The 17485-nt window shown below is 48.4% G+C and overlaps 1 protein-coding gene across 3 annotated transcripts in view; it reads left to right on the top strand.

The window, feature by feature from the left end:
- FNIP1 (folliculin interacting protein 1) overlaps nt 1-17485 on the top strand; it is a 71010-nt gene that overhangs the window by 49917 nt on the left and 3608 nt on the right. For all 3 annotated transcript variants that reach the window (XM_067305069.1, XM_067305070.1, XM_067305071.1), the window contains 10 exons: nt 437-508; nt 1263-1398; nt 1943-2144; nt 2952-3037; nt 8761-8907; nt 10684-10853; nt 12254-13679; nt 14041-14209; nt 16152-16349; nt 16756-16871. In XM_067305069.1, coding sequence (XP_067161170.1) covers nt 437-508; nt 1263-1398; nt 1943-2144; nt 2952-3037; nt 8761-8907; nt 10684-10853; nt 12254-13679; nt 14041-14209; nt 16152-16349; nt 16756-16871 — 2722 coding nt within the window. The remainder of the gene's footprint in view (nt 1-436; nt 509-1262; nt 1399-1942; nt 2145-2951; nt 3038-8760; nt 8908-10683; nt 10854-12253; nt 13680-14040; nt 14210-16151; nt 16350-16755; nt 16872-17485) is intronic.

Raw genomic sequence — 17485 nt, forward strand, 5'->3', positions numbered from 1 at the left:
TTGTAAAATGTATCACATTTAAGCCTGAGACACTTTTGATCCGCTCTATATGCAGCCTGTGAATCCGGATAGCTTACGGCTTTGTTGAACAGCCAATACACTGCTTACAATGTAAAAATATTTTTCCTTCAAGACAGCATTGTAAATTCCTTCTTTAAATTGTATATGTAATAACTGCCAAAGCTGACGTTCGAATGCAGTCTTGTTTATATTGTTATATTGCTAAAATAGACGTGCGGACTTCAGAAGAATACGTAAAGCTTTTCAAAGAAGTGTTTTGGCTTGTTCAGCTCAGGAGCCTTTCTTGGTGATGGCCTTGTGCAGTGCTGTTGATCTGAATTAATGAGCATGTTTTTGTTTCATTAATTACATGGAGATCTGCAAACAAGAAAGGAACTATATATTCCCCTGCTAATTGGTATTCCTTGTTTTACAGTTCACAGCAACCCTATGGATATGCCCGGGAGGGAGCAGAACGAGGACAGAGACAGCGGTATAGCAAGATCTGGTAATGTCAGGTTCATGTGTTAACCCAGCAGACTCGGAAAATACTCAGTAACATTCACTAGATGTTCATCTGTCTTGTCAGTGAGACCTCTAAAACCAAATCAGATAATCGTTCTGTGCTGCAATGTGAGCACTCTTTTTTGTGACATATATGCAGTAACACGTACCTGTATGCGTGTGTGCGAGTGTCCTAGGCATCAGGGCTTCCCATGAGGAACGTCGCAGAGCTAATCTGGACAGCAGTGCAATTTATCAAAGCACGCTGCAAAGGAACAAGTCAAATTAAATATTGAAATCCATTTCCAGTATTTCCAGACAATACTCCCTGTCATCATTTCAAACTGAGGTGGAAAATAATGTTAAATTGTGAATTTCCCACCACAAAAAGAATCAGGATATTGGTCACTTAAAATTGTAAGGGCTTTTAAAGGCTGTGATTAAAGCTACAGGTTTCCACAAAGAATTTATTTCCCAGTACACGTGGCTGATGGATCAGAGCAAGGTGTAGCTTGCACTGTGCCTGTGTTGCCTGTTACGTAAAGCTGCAGGACTGTCCCACCCTTGTAGTGCTTGTAGGTCTTGTTAATGTCACTACAAACTGCTTATTTTTAGATATGAAATGTAGATAAGCAAAAGAGAAGACACCTGATTCGCAACATCCAGTTATCTCAAGGGGCTTCATTTAATCGCTGATGTTATTTTCCAAATGCTCTTTCTTCTGGAGAGATTTTTATTTATTCCTCTTATTATTGCAGCATCTCTTAGCAGTCTGCTCATCACTCCGTTTCCGTCTCCTGGCTCTTCGTTTAACAAAAGCTGTGCTAGCAGTTACCAGCGGCGTTGGCGTCGCAGTCAGACTACCAGCTTGGAGAATGGGGTCTTCCCTCGATGGTGAGCTGGGAATGATAATGCTGATTGCTTCCCGTGATTTTCCACCTTCATCAGCTTGATTCTGCTCTTGCATACATACATCTGTTCTTGCCGTTGCTTTCTGTGGGGTATTTACAAAGGTGTAAGTCAGACTGCAGTTCAATGCCGGATCTTTTTTAGTATCTGTTTCTTCATGGCATTCATTGTTTTTCACTAACTAGAAAACCTTCAGCAAAATTTTTAAGGGTAAGAAGCCCTAAAATCCTACTTGAAACACAAATGCTTGTCAGAAACAGGAGAGAACTGCTCTCTATTTTGATAGAGATCAAATATTCTAATCCTACCAATGCTTTGAATCTGGTTCCAGATTTTGTGATTGCAGGATCAATTAATGGTTGCTTTAAGAGTTGCAAAATGGATGTTATCAAAGGTGATGATTTGACAACAGCTGTAAACAAAAGGTGTTCATTGACATTAAATGTCCTAGAGCTTAATTACACAAGAAACCTAGGTACCATTTTAAGCAGTGGATTACATTAACTTTCTATTTTTTCCATGCTTCAAGGTCCATGGATGAAAGCTTTAATTTGTCAGATGACAGCTCTGGTCCTAGCCCAGGAATTGTTAGGAAAAAAAAGATAGCAATTGGAGTCATTTTTTCACTCTCAAGAGATGAAGATGAAAATAACAAATTTAATGAATTCTTCTTCTCGCACTTTCCTCTTTTTGAGAGTCACATGAACAAACTGAAGAGTGCAATAGAACAGGTAAACAGTTTTTTTGGATTTTTGCACTTGTATTGCTATATGTTCCTCCTCAGCCCTTTCAGATTTAATTTCTGGCTCTTGCAATACCTGTCTATAAAAGTGAGATCGACTCAGTCTCTGGTGTTGGAATTGCACCAGAGAAGGGCTTTGCTCAACACCCTTGATGCGGCTGCTTACTGCTAGCAAAGGCCCAGCATGGGTGCGGGTAGATCGAGCTGCATTACGCTCCCCGGACCGCTGAAAGCTCCGACGGTCCCTAGGCTGGGTTGGCTCCCAGCAGCCCTGGATCAGCCAAGGTGCAAGGGGGCTTTTAAGGCCACCTTCGTCTCCTTGTTTCAGCTGCATCTGAGTCGAGTGGATTGCAGGATCTGAACCTATTTCTAGGCTATTCCAAACTGTAAATAAATACTGTGCTTTTCTCTTTCTCCCCCCACCCCCTGATTCTGATGTGTAGGAAACTTTCAAAGATTGAACAAATGGTTTCAAATATGTAGTTAGGTTTGCTTCAAATCCCTCTTCTAGGAAATACTTAGCAGTTAATTTGCCATTGCAGTGAAAACTTTGACCCCTTTTATGCCTTGAATGATTGAAAAGCACCAGAAGAGACAGTCTGAAAATGCATGTGCCTCACCTATCTTTCCTCAGATATGAAAGCTGGCACTTGTACCATCGTTTATCACTTAAAAAAAACTATTTGCATGACTAGTTGCATGAAAGATAAAGTCAAACACATGACTTTGTTTTCCATTTTCTGTGCTTCTGTAGCTATGCCTGGTGTTACTTATCTGTTTAATGATTGTTTTCAAGGCTATGAAAATGAGTCGTAGATCAGCTGATGCCAGTCAGCGGAGTTTGGCATATAACAGAATTGTTGATGCCCTTAATGAATTCAGGTGAGCAGTTTGTCTCTCTCTCTCTCTCTCTCTTTTTTTTTTTTTGTCCGTTTCTTCAAAAGCACGTGAGTCTGCTAAGAAGGTGCTGAGAAGGATGATCTTAGTGCAGGTTTTCTTAGCCCTTGCAGGCCTTGTCTGAAAAGGACAATGGTTTTGATCCTTTCTATAAAAATAACATATAATGTCTAATGTCTTCTGAAAAAGTAAGTATAATAATGGTATTGGCTGGTAACAAGTTACTATAATCTGTTTGTATCTTGAAATTTTGGCAAGTGTGTGTATCCATGCAAGCTTGGGGTACTTAGGGCATAGATGATCAAGGTTTTTTCTCCTGTAGGTAGTAATGATGTTTCCAACAACCTCTTAAATTGTCTTTTATGTCCCACTAAGATGGGAAAAGAGGAACTGCAAACCCATGGTTGAGAAATCCTGCTCTAGTGTGTATTTTCCTGATGTGTGACTAAAGCAAGACCTTTACTCTGCACTAAATTCTGCTCTAAAGGAATTTCAGATAACCAGCTACTAAAAAGCAGGACTATCTTATTCACACAGAGAAGTGCAATACCGTAATCTCCTGCTATCAGTACCTGCAGAGACGCCTCTATTCAACAGTTAATATACAGAGTAATGCAGATAAGCCCATCCCTGGCATTTAACTCTATTTTCTTTCCATAGTTTAAGTAATGGGGAGGGAATTAAAATGAAATCCGTCTGTTTCAAGTGATTCATCTCCTCTTGGATGGGAGTGGCAGGGTGCTTCCTTTCAAAACGGCGGCAGAGCTACTTTTGAAAGACCTTGTAGAAGACACCGCTCTGATGCTCTCAAAAGAGAATTCTGACGTATTTGGGTTGCAGGATGTATTTTACCTAACAGTGAAGGATCCTGAGGGCTCCCTCAGCTTTCTGCAGTACTACTTATTAACTGAACTCTGTGGATTAGGTGATATTTCAGGATGGAGGCGCACTACTTTTTTTAGAGTCTCCCTTCTCTCCTCCAAGCACGGTGTAAGCCAAGAGTTCCCGAAGTGGGGGGTGATGATTGCACCTCGGGGACACTGGGGAGGAGGGCAGAGGAGATGTTCAGGAGGGAACAGGAGGCGAGGAAAAGGCAGTACATGGGCCTGCAGTGCGATCCGGCCGGGAGGCGCAGTGCCAAGGACGGAAAGAGAGGGAACTCGTGACTGGTGAGAGCCGTGGAGTCTGCCCGGGGGCCTGAGACGAGCTCGGCAGCTCGGCGCAGCCACGAGCTTCTCTCCTCCTCCTCCTCCTCCTCCTCCCCTTTCCCACCCGGAGCAAGCCCTGTGCATTCCCATCCCCTGATAACGCCGTCTGCCCAGCTGCTTTCCCCAAACACCCCCCCCAAGCCCGTTCCCCCTCGGGACACGTTCGGCGGACTTTGTCCGTTCTCCTCTGTCCTTCCAAGTTAAACAGTCGCAGAGCGGTGGGAGGGGAGCGTGCTCCGAGTCGAGTGTCGGAAAAATAAGCCTGAGGAGTGCTGGCGCGGGCCAAGTACCCCTCGATGGCTTTCTCCTCCTTGGAGAGGGGGGTTCGGCGGGGAAGCGTGGAGCCCGAGCCGCGGGCAGGGAGGCTGCTGGCGGCCTGGCGACGAGGCTGAGCAGGAAAACGCCGTCTCGCTCCGCGCTGCGAGGTTGGCAGCCTCCTCGTCTGGGCCATTGCAAGATGCGATCGTTCACATGATGCGGAGGTTGCGTAACCGCCGCTGGAAGTGTATCCGTAACTGCCGGTTTTATGCAGAGGTTTCCATGGTGATATAAATATTACTCTTTAATAGTGTAACGAGGTGAATTAAATCCAGTGTAATTTAATTTAAATTAATTTCCTGAGGCAGCAGACTTTGGCAATTCTGGTTTTTAACTGAGTGTATTAAGAGACCCGTAACCAGGCAGCCCCCGGCCCGGGCTGACCCCGCGGGCCGGTACGGTCCTGGGGCCGCGGCGGCATCTCAGGTGCGGTACCTGCCCTCTTAGCAAGGGAAGCGCTTTTGCAACGCGCAGGAGCCGCTTGCTTTCGAAAGCGAAGCAATACGAAAAAAAGCATATTTAAATACTGAAGGCTGGATGCAAAGATGTTTTGGCACCGCTTCAGCAAACCCATTTAGGCCACTGTTATCTCTTTGGGCGTCTGCTTTCCCGCTGGAGTCACGGGGAAGTCAGGAGGCTGAGTCCTTCGGTGAACCTGAGACTTGCCTTCGTTTCTACCCTCTTAGCAAATTCTGCTGGAGGGAAGAAGGGTGCTGACTGCAGTGGGTTGGTGTTTCTAAAACACAACCCCGTGCTGTTTTAACTCATTGTAGGCTTTTTCGGAAGGAGAAAATTTAAGCTACCTTTTAAATAGTAAAGCTTATTTTAACCTCGTATTTATGCAGGACAAAACAGGCTTGCAGAGGTTCTCGCGTGGAGCTGATGCGCCCGTCGCTGGCCCTGCGAGGTTTATAGAACAGCCTTAAATCGGCGGGGCAGGGGGGCGACACCGCTTTCCTCCCGGCTGCCTCGTCCCGGAGGAGGGAGGAGGGCAGTGGCTGCCGGAGCCGCCTGCCCCGCGGCTGTCGGGAGGCCTGGGCCGCGGCGGCAAACGGATGCTACCGATAAATTCGCCTTCGCTTGGGTGCCCAGCTCCAGGTCTGCCCTTGCATCGTTAGTGACTTGAAAACGATTTTTGATTTTCTAAAGCACTGATGAATTCAGCTAGTAACGCTAGGCTTAGAGGCTTAAAGCTCCCTTTGGCCGTCAGATGTGCAGACACATGACTTATGAAATAAGCTACTGTACTTGCATAAACATTTTGGCTGCCTCAGTCCCCGAGGCCGGCGGAGTGCACTGATAATCCTGGTTGCGCAGCTGAGTAATACCTGTGCGGCAAATATGCCGACTGGCAAGGAAGCGCTGAACGCAGGCCTAGGGAAGCACCTCTCTTCGCCTGCTGGCAGCCAAATTTCATCCTGTTTTCTGCCAGTGATTTTTAAGCAGTTTATGCCGCTGTGAACCGAGCGGTGAGTTTTGCTCAGGGCTGCGGGACGGCCCCTGGGCCGGCGTCTGCACGGGCTCCTGCGCGGGGAGCCTCGCTCCTGCAGGCACTTTCTGCATCCTTTGTAGGAAGAAAATCTATAGGAGGAGGGAACGAGGAGAGGGAGCAAATTCATGCTAAGTTTTACAAACCACTGGTGTTTTCTTTTTCCAAATAAAATAATACCTGCAGAGAGTTAGGATTTGTCATTGCACTCTAGTTCCCGAGTAGCAAAGCGAGTCCCGCGGCACCCGGCCGGGGCGAGCAGCGTTGTGCCGAGGGGGGCGCGGGGGTGCCGCGGGCACGGGAGCCGTCGGCCTCCCTTGGCTTGCACAGCGCGAGGGGGAGACGTCTCGGACCGGAACTGAAAAACCGAGCAAAGGCGGGAGGAGGTTTGCGCCTGGGGCTTGACGCGAGGAAGTGGAGAGCCGAGCACCTGACGCAGGGTCGGCGCTGCGGGCAGCGGAGGCGCCCAGCCGCCCTCCTCTTCCTCGCTCGCCTCAGGGGCCCCTGCGCCCCCAGAGAGCTTGCTGGAGGGCTTTGGGTCATGCCGTCGTTTTCGATTGCCCGAGCTTTGTTTTGCTTTGTTTTGCTTTGTTTCAAGCTGCAAAATCTGCTTCAGATGTGGAGCTATTTTCTGCAGAGCTTCCCCCGGGGGCCCGCCGGTCCCCGCTGGGTGCCTCGCTCCGGGCAGAAGCTCGGCCTCCCGGAGGCGTTTCCGAGCTTAAACCCTTCTAAATGTGCTGGACCCTCTGCGGGAGCAGAGCCTGCTGCTGACTGCACGTTCCCTGGCCTGTCGCTGCGGCCGTGCGCGGAGGGTTGGGGAAGCCGGAGCCGCTGGGGGCGCGCGGAGGGAAGGGGCTTTGGCTGCGGGCGGTCGACCTGACTTTTAATTGTCATTAATTTTTTAAATCTGGTTAACTTCCCTGCAGTTTTCCTTTTTTTCTTTTATTAAAAGCAAGGAGAGCGTTGCTGCGCGTGTGCCGAGCTGGGAAGCAGTTAATCCTTGCCCTTGCTCGCCGGGCCAGCGCCGTGCGCTGGCGTTGAGGGTTCCCTTTACTGCAGTCACATGCCTGCTGGCCGCCCGCCAGCCGAATCCGATCGCTCTCGGAGGAAACACTATCAGTTGCAGATGCAGCCAGGGTTACCAGAATAGTAAATAACGAATCACAAGACTCGGTCTATCTTTTCAACGAAAACAAATATTTTAATACGCTGGTTTCAGTATAGAAGTAGTTTCTTCTTTCAAAACAGTTGCGCCGCTTAGCTGCAAGAGGCTCCGCTTGGGGTCGTTCCCGTGCGCAGCAGCAATAAGCTTTATTTCGCATTAAGTTCTTAGTTTTATCTTCAGCTTCTAAGGTCGGCTGTGGCCGCAGCGTGTAAATGCTGATAGTGGCTCTGAAGCCCCGAGACGTGGGCTTTCTCCCTGCCTTTGGGCCCCTCGTCACGTGCGCCGCAGGCCGGGTGCCGAAAGCCGCCTTCCGCTAATCCCGCCTGCGGCCCGAGCCCGCGGCTGCCGAGCCACGAGATCCCTGGGCAGCGGGACGGCTGTGTCACGCGGAGCCCCGGCAGGCCTCGCGCGGGACGGCGCCTCGAGTTCGCCCTTCTCCGGTTTGCCCTGGGGTGTGAAAATCCAGCTGCTGGGGAAGGCAGGGCCGATTGGACCCTCGGGAATGTTGCAGCCTGCATTTCGTTTTTAATGGAAATGGAGAGGATGAACGAGACGGAAATCGCGGGCGCGCAGCCCTTGCCTCCGGGCTGGAAGCGGCCGCGCGTCTGGGACCGACCCGGCCGGAGAGAGGTAGTGCTAGGCAGGACTTGCTGGGGGTGATGCGGAGCTGTGTGTCTTGCAGAGCAAAAATGCTTCTAGAAAAAGTGGTGCAGGAGCTGCAGGAAACCTGAATCGATCAGTCATTTCCTTTGTTTTTTTCGTGACTTAAGTTTTGAGTGCGATGAAAATGTAGGTTCCCACAGCGTCATAACATAGGCGTTGTATTTAAAACAAAACTAACCTGGGTTAGACGAGGAGTTTAACAGTAATCTGTGGGATTTTGATCTGGCGTTTTACTGCAGAGCCAGAGTTTCAATCCAACGTTTACTGTCCTCTGCAAAACCAAAAGGATGTGGGTAGGTGCGTCGCCCTTGAAACCGGGGGGGCGCTTTGACTCTCATACAGTGTATTTAAGGCTAAAGAAGTAGCCCGGTCCCCTTTTTCTACAAATCCACACTTCGATGGATTTGGCACTGAATGTACCAATTCTTAAAGCAAGCAGAAAGTTAAGGCGCTTTGGTAAGTCAGGTGCACATAAAAATTGCCCTAGTCACAAATTAAGCAAGAACAAGGGAGGATTTGCATGTTTTGAATGTAGTGGAGAGAGAGCAGGGCAATAACATGAAAAAAGAGTTCGTTTCTTCCCCGCTCAGAACAGGGCAGCTATTGAATTTTGACAGTGAATGTTGAGCCTGGGACCAGCTCAGCTGGGCACCTGGAGAGTCTGTGAGGTTTAACTCTCCCAGGTGGAAAGGTGAATTCGTACAATTTAATGAACAACATGATTTGGATAATGGTTGATGAGAGAAAGTTTCCTTCTGGCACAAACAGCAGTTGGAACTAAATGTTGCAATAAAGTCTCTGAATAGGGATTTCTGCCTCCCGTTATTTTGTTTAATTTTCTGGGTTTTGTTTGCTTGTTTTTTAGAACAACTATTTGCAATCTCTACACCATGCCACGGATTGGGGAACCCGTCTGGCTCACTATGATGTCCGGGACACCAGAAAAGAACCAGCTTTGCCATCGCTTCATGAAGGAGTTCACTTTCTTGATGGAAAATGCTGCTAAAAACCAGTATGGTGGATTTTAGTTTTTAAATGCATATCTATTCATGCCTTTTTATTTAAAATCAGTTTTTAAAACTTTTTTTTTAAATCCTGATAATAATAAGTGAGAAAGATCCAAAAGCCCATAAATGTTAGTTTTAAAACGGAAAAGAAATAAGGTATCTCGCTGAGCACCTGCTTCCTCACAATCCCGTGAATCCCGGTAAAGGCTAAACATTTGAAACACGTCCATAGGAAGCGCGTGATGGGTGTGGATGTCTGGAAAGGAATGCTATGAAATGCATTAATCTACCTTTCAGAATCAGCTATCATATGATGAGCAAGGTTAAACAGTCAGTAAGAGCCGCGTGCGTAATACTGTCTGACCGCAAATTGCTAGTAAACCCGACTTCTGCAAAACGCCACTAAAGAAGTTGTGCACTTCGTTAATACTCGCCTTTTTGGCCTCAGGGTGTAGCCGGGGGCAAAGCTGTTAAAAACTGAGAAGGAAGCTGTTCTCGATAAACTCGGTAGGATCTGATAAACGTGCCCTTGTCGGCGCTTCATCCTCTTTCCCCAAGGCACGCGCAGGGGAAGGTTTTAGAGCGTTTGGCTGTTCTGAAATCCGAAAATGAGCACAAACACGTGAAGCCGGAGTGGGAATGGAGATGCAAAGCCAGCTGCTAAGGGAAGGAAAGGTGCTTCAGCGCAGCCGGGAAGGGGCCGGGACACAGCTGCGCCTCCTGCCCGGCGCCGGCCGGCGTGTGGCTCCCTGCATTTGGGGACGTTGCAAGGGTTGTGCGCTTGCTTGCTCCCTTTCAAATAGAGTGGAAGCAAGAGGAAAATCAAGCCCAGGCCATGTTTCAGCCTAGCTTTAACTCCCCTTCCCTCGGGCGGTTTTGGGGAAGCAGGGCTGCGTTTCGGCTGCGGGGCTCCGGTGCCTGCGCGCCCCTAGGAGCAGCTTTCCCGCGGGGCGGACGTGCGCCCGAGCACGGCACGGCAGCCGCCAGCACCATCTGCCGGTGCGCGGCCGGGGCGAGGAGGGAAAGCCTTCTCCCCCCGGCAGCCAAATCCACGCTCCGTTGCTGCAGCAAATCGCAAAGTTCACGTCTTTCAGGAAGCTTTTCCTGCTTAGTCGCGTGGCTCGTGAAACCTTTTCGCCTGAGAAAGGATGCCGCTGTTCCGGCTGATAGCCCCTGCGATCGCTGCCTTTCGCTTATTGCTGCTATTTCAAAATTTGGGAGGAGGGTGTTTATTTTTGAAAAGGAGCAACGGTATGTGCCTAAATTGCACATCAGTTACAGAAAAGAACACGGCACCAGCTACTTTACAGGCTTGGTAGCAAAGAGCTTAGCCTCCCTTGTCATTGACAGTCACAGATTTAAGGAGAGGGGATCTGCTGCTTGGACCTGGCGCGTAAGCAAGGCCACAGAGTGCCACCTTCTTCTCACAGTAAACAAATTAACTTTTTTTTTTAGATGTTTTACAATACAAAGCTTGCAAAATAGGAAGTCTCATGATGTTTGCCAAACTGAGGAACTGAGATGGCCACAGGTTTAAAATATTTCATTTTACTTTAAACGTGTGTTCTGTGCAGGGTTGGGGGTGGGGAATACAGCCTTACCCCCACCACCACCCCCCCAAAAAAAAAATAAAGAAGAAAGACAGAAGGAATGATCTCTGCTGTGCTCGTGAGGTTGTTTCTGGTATTTCTGATCCATGCACGTTGTAGAATTGCTGTCACTTCAACATGCTGAGTGTGTCTACCTGGGAAAAAAAATGACATAGAGTGTTTTGTTGTCAGGTTTTTACCAGCTTTGCTGACTGCGGTCCTGACTAACCACCTGGCCTGGGTCCCCACCGTCATGCCAAATGGGCAGCCGCCCATCAGAATCTTCCTGGAAAAGCACTCTTCCCAGAGCGTGGACATGTTGGCCAAAACTCATCCCTACAACCCACTGTGGGCACAGCTAGGTATGTGGCAAACGTCTCCAAGTGATGGAATGGCTTTACATAAATGGGTTTGAACGTGGTGGTTTTTACTGATGCATGTTACTTCCTTTTCCCAAGTTAAAACTCCTTTTTTCCTCAAAACAAGGCAAAACTCTGCATTGCAAGCTTAAGGCAGGTACAATATTTATTGTACGTGCTGTAATTTCTTAAGGCGGTGCCAATTATAAAATGGCAGCCAAAAAATAAAGCCCTCTTTTTAGTCATCTACAGCAGGTCTCTTAAGATCACCTGCCCTGGTGGTGATGGAGAACTCTGGTCCTTCTCTGGTCCTCTCCCAATAAGGAAACTCCATTTTTTACTCTTTGGGATGCTGCTATCAACAAGCCTGATTCTAGGAAGAGCAAATAAAGGAAATCATCTTTTGACGGGAAATGGACATACTGTCAGTACAACAGCCAAGGAATGACACAGTGCAGGAAAACAAGAATAGGCAGAGCCCCTGGGTAAGGTTTCAAAGCCCTTTGAAACTAGTGGCTTGAGTCATTGGTCATACTGCCTTCTAAAGGCTGCTGGGGAGAGGAGATGAGCTTCCTACTTTTGGTCAGATTGTCCTGCTCTACACACAAGCTCTCATGGAATTTGGTTGGGGAAGGGAGCAGAAGGTTTTATGAGGTTGCCCTGTCCTGATACAGGCAGGGATGGCCAATGACTTGGCAAGGAGACACTTTTCCAAAACTCATGGGACTCAAGGGATCCACTGTTTGCAAGCAGGTTTTCAGTGCCTCTTGCATCCCTTGTCCCCCATCCCTGCGTTCACACAGTGCCCTAATACCTCCAAAATAAAACACAAGCACTGGCTCTTCCATACGCAGATCTGAAATGTGGTGTTCCAAGCTGTCAAAAACCACCTATCCAACCCATAGTAGGGCTCAATCGGAGGCAAGAGAAAAGTTGGCTTCACCTCTACATCCCCACTGCCCCTTTTTGCCTTTGGTCTTGGCATAGGTTTGCTTCTTCTTACAGCTTTCCTTGGTAGTTAAAAGTTCAGCCCAGTTTCCAGACTATCCAAGGTAATTCAGAGCAGATGCCTCCTCTCTCCCATGACTATATAAGGAACCTAGGAGTCTAGCCTCTAAAGCTGGGGACTGAAGTTAGGTGGTGTGAATACTCCCTAATATGTGAGATCAGATGTCTCCCTGACCAGTGGGTCATCTTACATACGATACCAACAGCATCATTAGGATTCTATGTATTAAAAACAAAATACCAGCGCAGCCGTCCTCGCTCTTCTGCTTCAGTTTTTTCCTGTTGTAGACCTGGTCTTTGAAAGCTTGTTCAAGTTTTGTTCACAATATTGTCTGTTTGAAGCATGATTTATTCTAAAGATGAAAAATACTTGTCTCTTTTATTTCCTATTCTAGGTGACTTGTATGGGGCTATTGGATCACCTGTGAGATTAGCAAAAACAGTTGTGGTCGGCAAAAGGCATGACCTAGTACAGAGATTGCTTTATTTCCTCACTTACTTCATCAGATGCTCTGAGCTTCAAGAGACGCACCTTCTAGAAAACGGGGAAGATGAAGCCATTGTCATGCCTGGAACTGTTATAACGACCACGCTGGAGAAAGGAGAAGTAGAAGAATCTGAATACGTGCTTGTCACAATGCACAAGAACAGGGGCAACTTGCTACCATGGGAGTCTGAAGAAATGAGAACTCCTAACTGTAGCTGTAAATATTGCAAATGTCCGATTGCCCTTGCACAAAACACAGAAGGTGTTTCACAGCAAGAGAGAGAAGATGCACAAAACACTCCTAAGGTGGAGCTGGAAACATCTTCAGATGAGAACAGAACTGTTGTTTCTAATGATTGCCAGGAAGATACTCTTGATGTTCAGCAACCGAGAACCTGCCTGGATGCTAAACTAGAGACTGTAGTCTGCACAGGGTCAGCTTCACCAGAAAAATGTGTCTTGACAGAATCTGGTTTAGAGCCAACAGCAAATGCGTGGAGGAATGAAGACTCGCTGGAATCCAGCAGCCAGGCCGTCAGTGCGACAAGGTCACCCGGTATAGCTGTGGAAAAGAAGCCTCCAGATAAGCTCTTCTGTGATGCCTTTCCTTGCAGTGCTGCCGAAGCTCAGACAAAGGTGACTTTCCTCATTGGAGATTCCATGTCGCCTGATTCAGACATCGAACTCAGAAGTCAAGCAGTAGTGGAACAAATTGCTAGGCATCACAGCCAGCCAGCAACGGAGGAAGGAGTGTCTGCTGATCAGAACTGTGAAGCTAAACAAACTGTTGAGGACCAAAATAGAGACTGTGGGACAGCTGAACCCTTTCCTCAAGTTGCTAGTGAACATCAGAGCTGGAATCCAAATCCATACAATGCTGAGAGCATGAGTCTGTTTGATGAATATTTTACTGATGACAGTTCAATTGAAACCCGGACTATTGATGATATTCCAGGGCAAGCAGCTACAGACCTTCTTGCTCACAGCAGTAGCTTAGACTTTTCTAAAAAGCTGTGTACAAAGACTAGCAAACCGCCCAGTGAATTTTGTAAGTTTATGGACTCTGTTCGACAGGAGACCTACAAAAACTGCTTTTCTGAGCAGGACCAAAGAGACAAAATCTCTATTCGTGTCCCCCATGGGGATAGAGAAAACGTAGAGAAAAAAGTCGCCCCAGGAATCGATTGGGACATTCCGAGAAATGAGAGCTCAGATAGTGCCCTGGGTGACAGCGAAAGTGAGGATACAGGTCATGATCTAACTAGACCAAGCAGTAACTACTATGGAGGAGAGCAAGAAGACTGGGCAGAAGAATATGAGATTCCTTTTCCTGGGTAAGTACTATGCAGCAGTTAGATTCCAGAAGGTACAACCTCTTCTCATGTCACATGTTTGGAGGAATGTAGCCTAACTTGGCATCAGTGGTTGGAAAAGTGTGTCTTGAGCTTGTTGGTTGTAAAAGAATATAGAGAGATCAGTCGTCTGGAAAAAAATATTATTTGTGCATTGCCATCTTTGCTCAAATCCTTTTCTTCCACAGTGGGCTGACTGTGAAAGCTGACTTGAAAATGTTTCTTTTTAAAAACTGCTTGAATGGAAGATAGAGGAGATAAAATAAATGTGAAAATGCAACCTCTCTGTAAGCTGAATTTGGTGTTTTCTGTTGTATATCTCCGTGATATTCCTTTCTTGCAGGTCAAAATTAGTTGAAGTGAACTCTGTCCAGCCCAGTATTGCCAATTTTGGAAGATCCTTACTAGGTGGCTACTGTTCATCATACGTCCCTGACTTTGTTTTGCAAGGAATAGGAAGTGATGAAAAGCTGAGACACTGTTTGGTGTCAGATTTGTCGCATGCTGTGCAGGTAATTAAGCTATATTTGGTAAATGTATTTCTCACAGTAGGGAAAGGCAAATGTTTTTGAATCAACAAACATGAAGGAAATGAAAATATTTACTGTCACAGCTCTCTTCAGGTTTCCCTGTCCCAGGTCACCAATTCTTTTCTCCTTTCTCAATTAATATATCTGAAAAGCGTGGTTAATTTTGCGTGGCTCCAGATTCGCAGTGCAACTTAGACTCCCACTGAAGCCACTTGTGAGAGGCTCGTGCCCTTGGGAAGACAGATCCTGGTGCTGAACCTTAGAGAAGTTAGTCTCTCGTAGACATTGCAGCCCGCTGATGGTGGCATGCCCCAGGCGTGGAGTGACGTTCAGACTAAACATTGAGGTTGCTGCATGTCTCTTCCTGGGCACGTCGTCTTGGTACAGTGGTTGCGCTGAGGCGCCCATTGCTCCCTCGGTTCCTTTCCCCTTTCCACGCGTGTCTAACCACCGCGCTGCTTCTTGTGGGGCACAACGCGTTCTCTGTGGAGAAGCCATCAGGAGTGCTCAGTGCTGCAGGGACCTTCCTTCTTTTTCGGGAGTGTAAGCGAAGTGTCCAATAGCGCTGACTTTGTGGGGAAAAGAGAGACTGGTATGAAGATAAGTGCACTTCTTGTGCCTGCAGGAATTCTGCTCTTGCCCACTGAATCTTTTCTGGAGACGAATTGGGGTATGGTTGGGAAGTGCATTATTTCCTACCCCTTTTCTAGCTCTCAGAAAATGAGTGGAAAACACCGAGAGGGGCAAAGGGTACCAGCTGTCCCGGAAAAGTATGTTTCTGCTCCCCTCTAGTCTGTTCCCAAGGGAGTGAGGAGAGACCAAGCCCAGGCTGCTGAGCGCTTTCTCCGAGAGCTCCCCGTGGATCCTCTGCACTGGACCCTTCTTCCATAGCTCCCGAGTTAGCGACGTGCATCTCTCCTTGTGCGGTCGGCACAGCTACCATCTCCGTGGCCGTTCCCCAAGCTATCTATCCCCTTTCCTCGCACACAACCCTGGGAGGTGGAGTTTCACTCACGGAGCCACCCTGTGTGTCTGGTTTGGGGGAGTTTTGCTTTAAGCCATTTGTGAAGCGTAGTCGAAGTTCAAGCACCAGAGGCAGCAGTGCGAGGTAGCTGCTGCTATGGAGCAGATGTGGCCGGAGTATCGCCTGATAGCGGTGCGTTCCCGCCAGGAGACTTGCGCTTAGCTACAAGAGTCAAAGACTGAGAGGGTGCAAAAAAGGACCATGCAAGATTTTATATGCTGACTTTCAAGTAAGATAATACAGCACCCTGGCCCTGCGTGAAGTGAGACTCTCTGGAAAGAGATGCTTTCTAGGAGCTCGGCCCAAAGGTGTATCAGGGAAAGGACCGTGGGTTCCAAATACTCCCTTTTTGGAGGAAAAAAACCCCCAAACCTTCATGGCTTTAAAGAGGACTTGAAACACTACTTGACGGGAATGGAAGAGTTGAGTGGTTTAGTTAGTGGTTTACTCCCTCTGCTGGTCCTCCTGTAAAGGAAAAACAGTGACAAATGGGAATGAACCCGACCTCATTAACACAGCCATGCTGAAAAGCAAGTGAGATTTTTGGTGCTTCTAGTTTTAGGGGTTTAAAATATACTTTTAATACATGTTCATTTTTATCTTACCCATATTCAGTCAGAACTCTTTGTATCAAGTATCAAAAGATAAAACCATCAGCCAGTGACACACTTTCAAGCTTGGAAGAAAATGTGAAATAGTGACTATCCTTCTAAGACTCTGCCTCATTTAAAACCAAGCTCTGCTTTTAAGGGATTGAATGCAATTCCCAGCAAACGTTGCCGTAGTTTAAGTGAGGCAGCGTCAGGACGCTGTCCTGGCTATCCAGGATGGCAACGTTTTGTAAACAGACCGTTGTCATTTGTCATTCTCAGGCTTGTGCTGGTAATTTTTTGTTTCTAGCATCCTGTCCTGGATGAACCGATTGCAGAAGCTGTCTGCATTATTGCAGACACGGATAAATGGACGGTGCAAGTGGCCAGTAGCCAGAGACGAATGATTGATAACAAGCTGGGAAAAGAAGTGTTAGTCTCTAGTCTCGTCTCCAACCTGCTTCATTCCACTCTTCAGCTTTACAAGCATAATTTATCTCCAAACTTTGTAAGTATGAATGAAAATCAAGAGAGCTATGTTCTTAAAGCATCCTTTCGCTTTGTAGGTTAACATTTTGTAAGCTTCTGCCTAGTTTACTTGCCCCTGGCCACAACGGCAGTAGCCGGTGCATCCGCTGCCGTCGCTGTCTGAGCCGTCCCTTTAAGCACCGCTCTGTAATCAAGACAGCTGTCTCATTAATTCTGATTTAACGTGCAATCAAAAACTTCTGCTCCAAAGTGGGAATCTTGCCAGCGAAGAACAAATTGCTAATAACTAAATAACTATTCACCTAGACGCAGCCGAGGAGGCGGCGATGGCTGTACGGGTCTGTTCTGCTTGGCTTGGCGCCGGGTGCGGTTCGGGTGCAGCGCTGCGTCTTGGCCCTGACGCGACGTCCTTCTCTGCTTTCTAGTGTGTTATGCACCTGGAGGACCGGCTGCAGGAGCTGTACTTCAAAAGCAAGATGCTCTCTGAATATCTCAAGGGCCAGATGAGAGTTCACGTCAAGGAGCTGGGCATGGTGCTGGGGTACGTTCACCGCCTGGGCTGCCTGGTGCAAACCCGCTGCGCGGGGGCTGGAAATCACCCGCGGCTGCGGGCTGCTCCGTAGCCAGTACTCGATCCCGAGGATGCCCCGGCCTTTCCCCACTCCCTCCTGGCAGGAAGGGGCTCGGCGCTCCGGGGCTCGTCAGGATCGTCCCTTCGTTGGTCAGAAATCACTGAACGACGTGGGGCGCCTGGTTCCTCCAGGCTGGCTTTTCCCTGCATGGCAGCAAACACCCGCTGGGTCCCGCAAGGCCCGTGACACCCCTCCGGGTGCGGGGCACAGGCAGAGCAGCCCTTCGAGGGGCGTTTGCGGGAAGGCTCCGAGTACGGTGCTGTGCTGCAGCCGAGCAGGAAGGCGCCCGGAGCCCTGGTGGAGCTGGGGGCCGGGGGGGGCAGCTGCGTGGGGCGAGCTGCCGTGCCGCCCCGGCGCCTCCGTGGGAGCTGTGAAACGGTGCGGCCTCGTCCCCCTGCTCCTGCCAGCGCTCCCTTTGCCTAGCGGGCAGGAAGGATTCGCTGCTTTTCCCCCCTCGAGCTGTTGTCCCGCTGGTTCGCTGGCCCCGTCGGGGGTGGGGGGGGGGGGGAAGCGGGCAGGTGGG

The sequence above is a fragment of the Apteryx mantelli genome, chromosome 14, assembly GCF_036417845.1.
Source record: "Apteryx mantelli isolate bAptMan1 chromosome 14, bAptMan1.hap1, whole genome shotgun sequence".
Classification (NCBI taxonomy): domain Eukaryota; kingdom Metazoa; phylum Chordata; class Aves; order Apterygiformes; family Apterygidae; genus Apteryx; species Apteryx mantelli.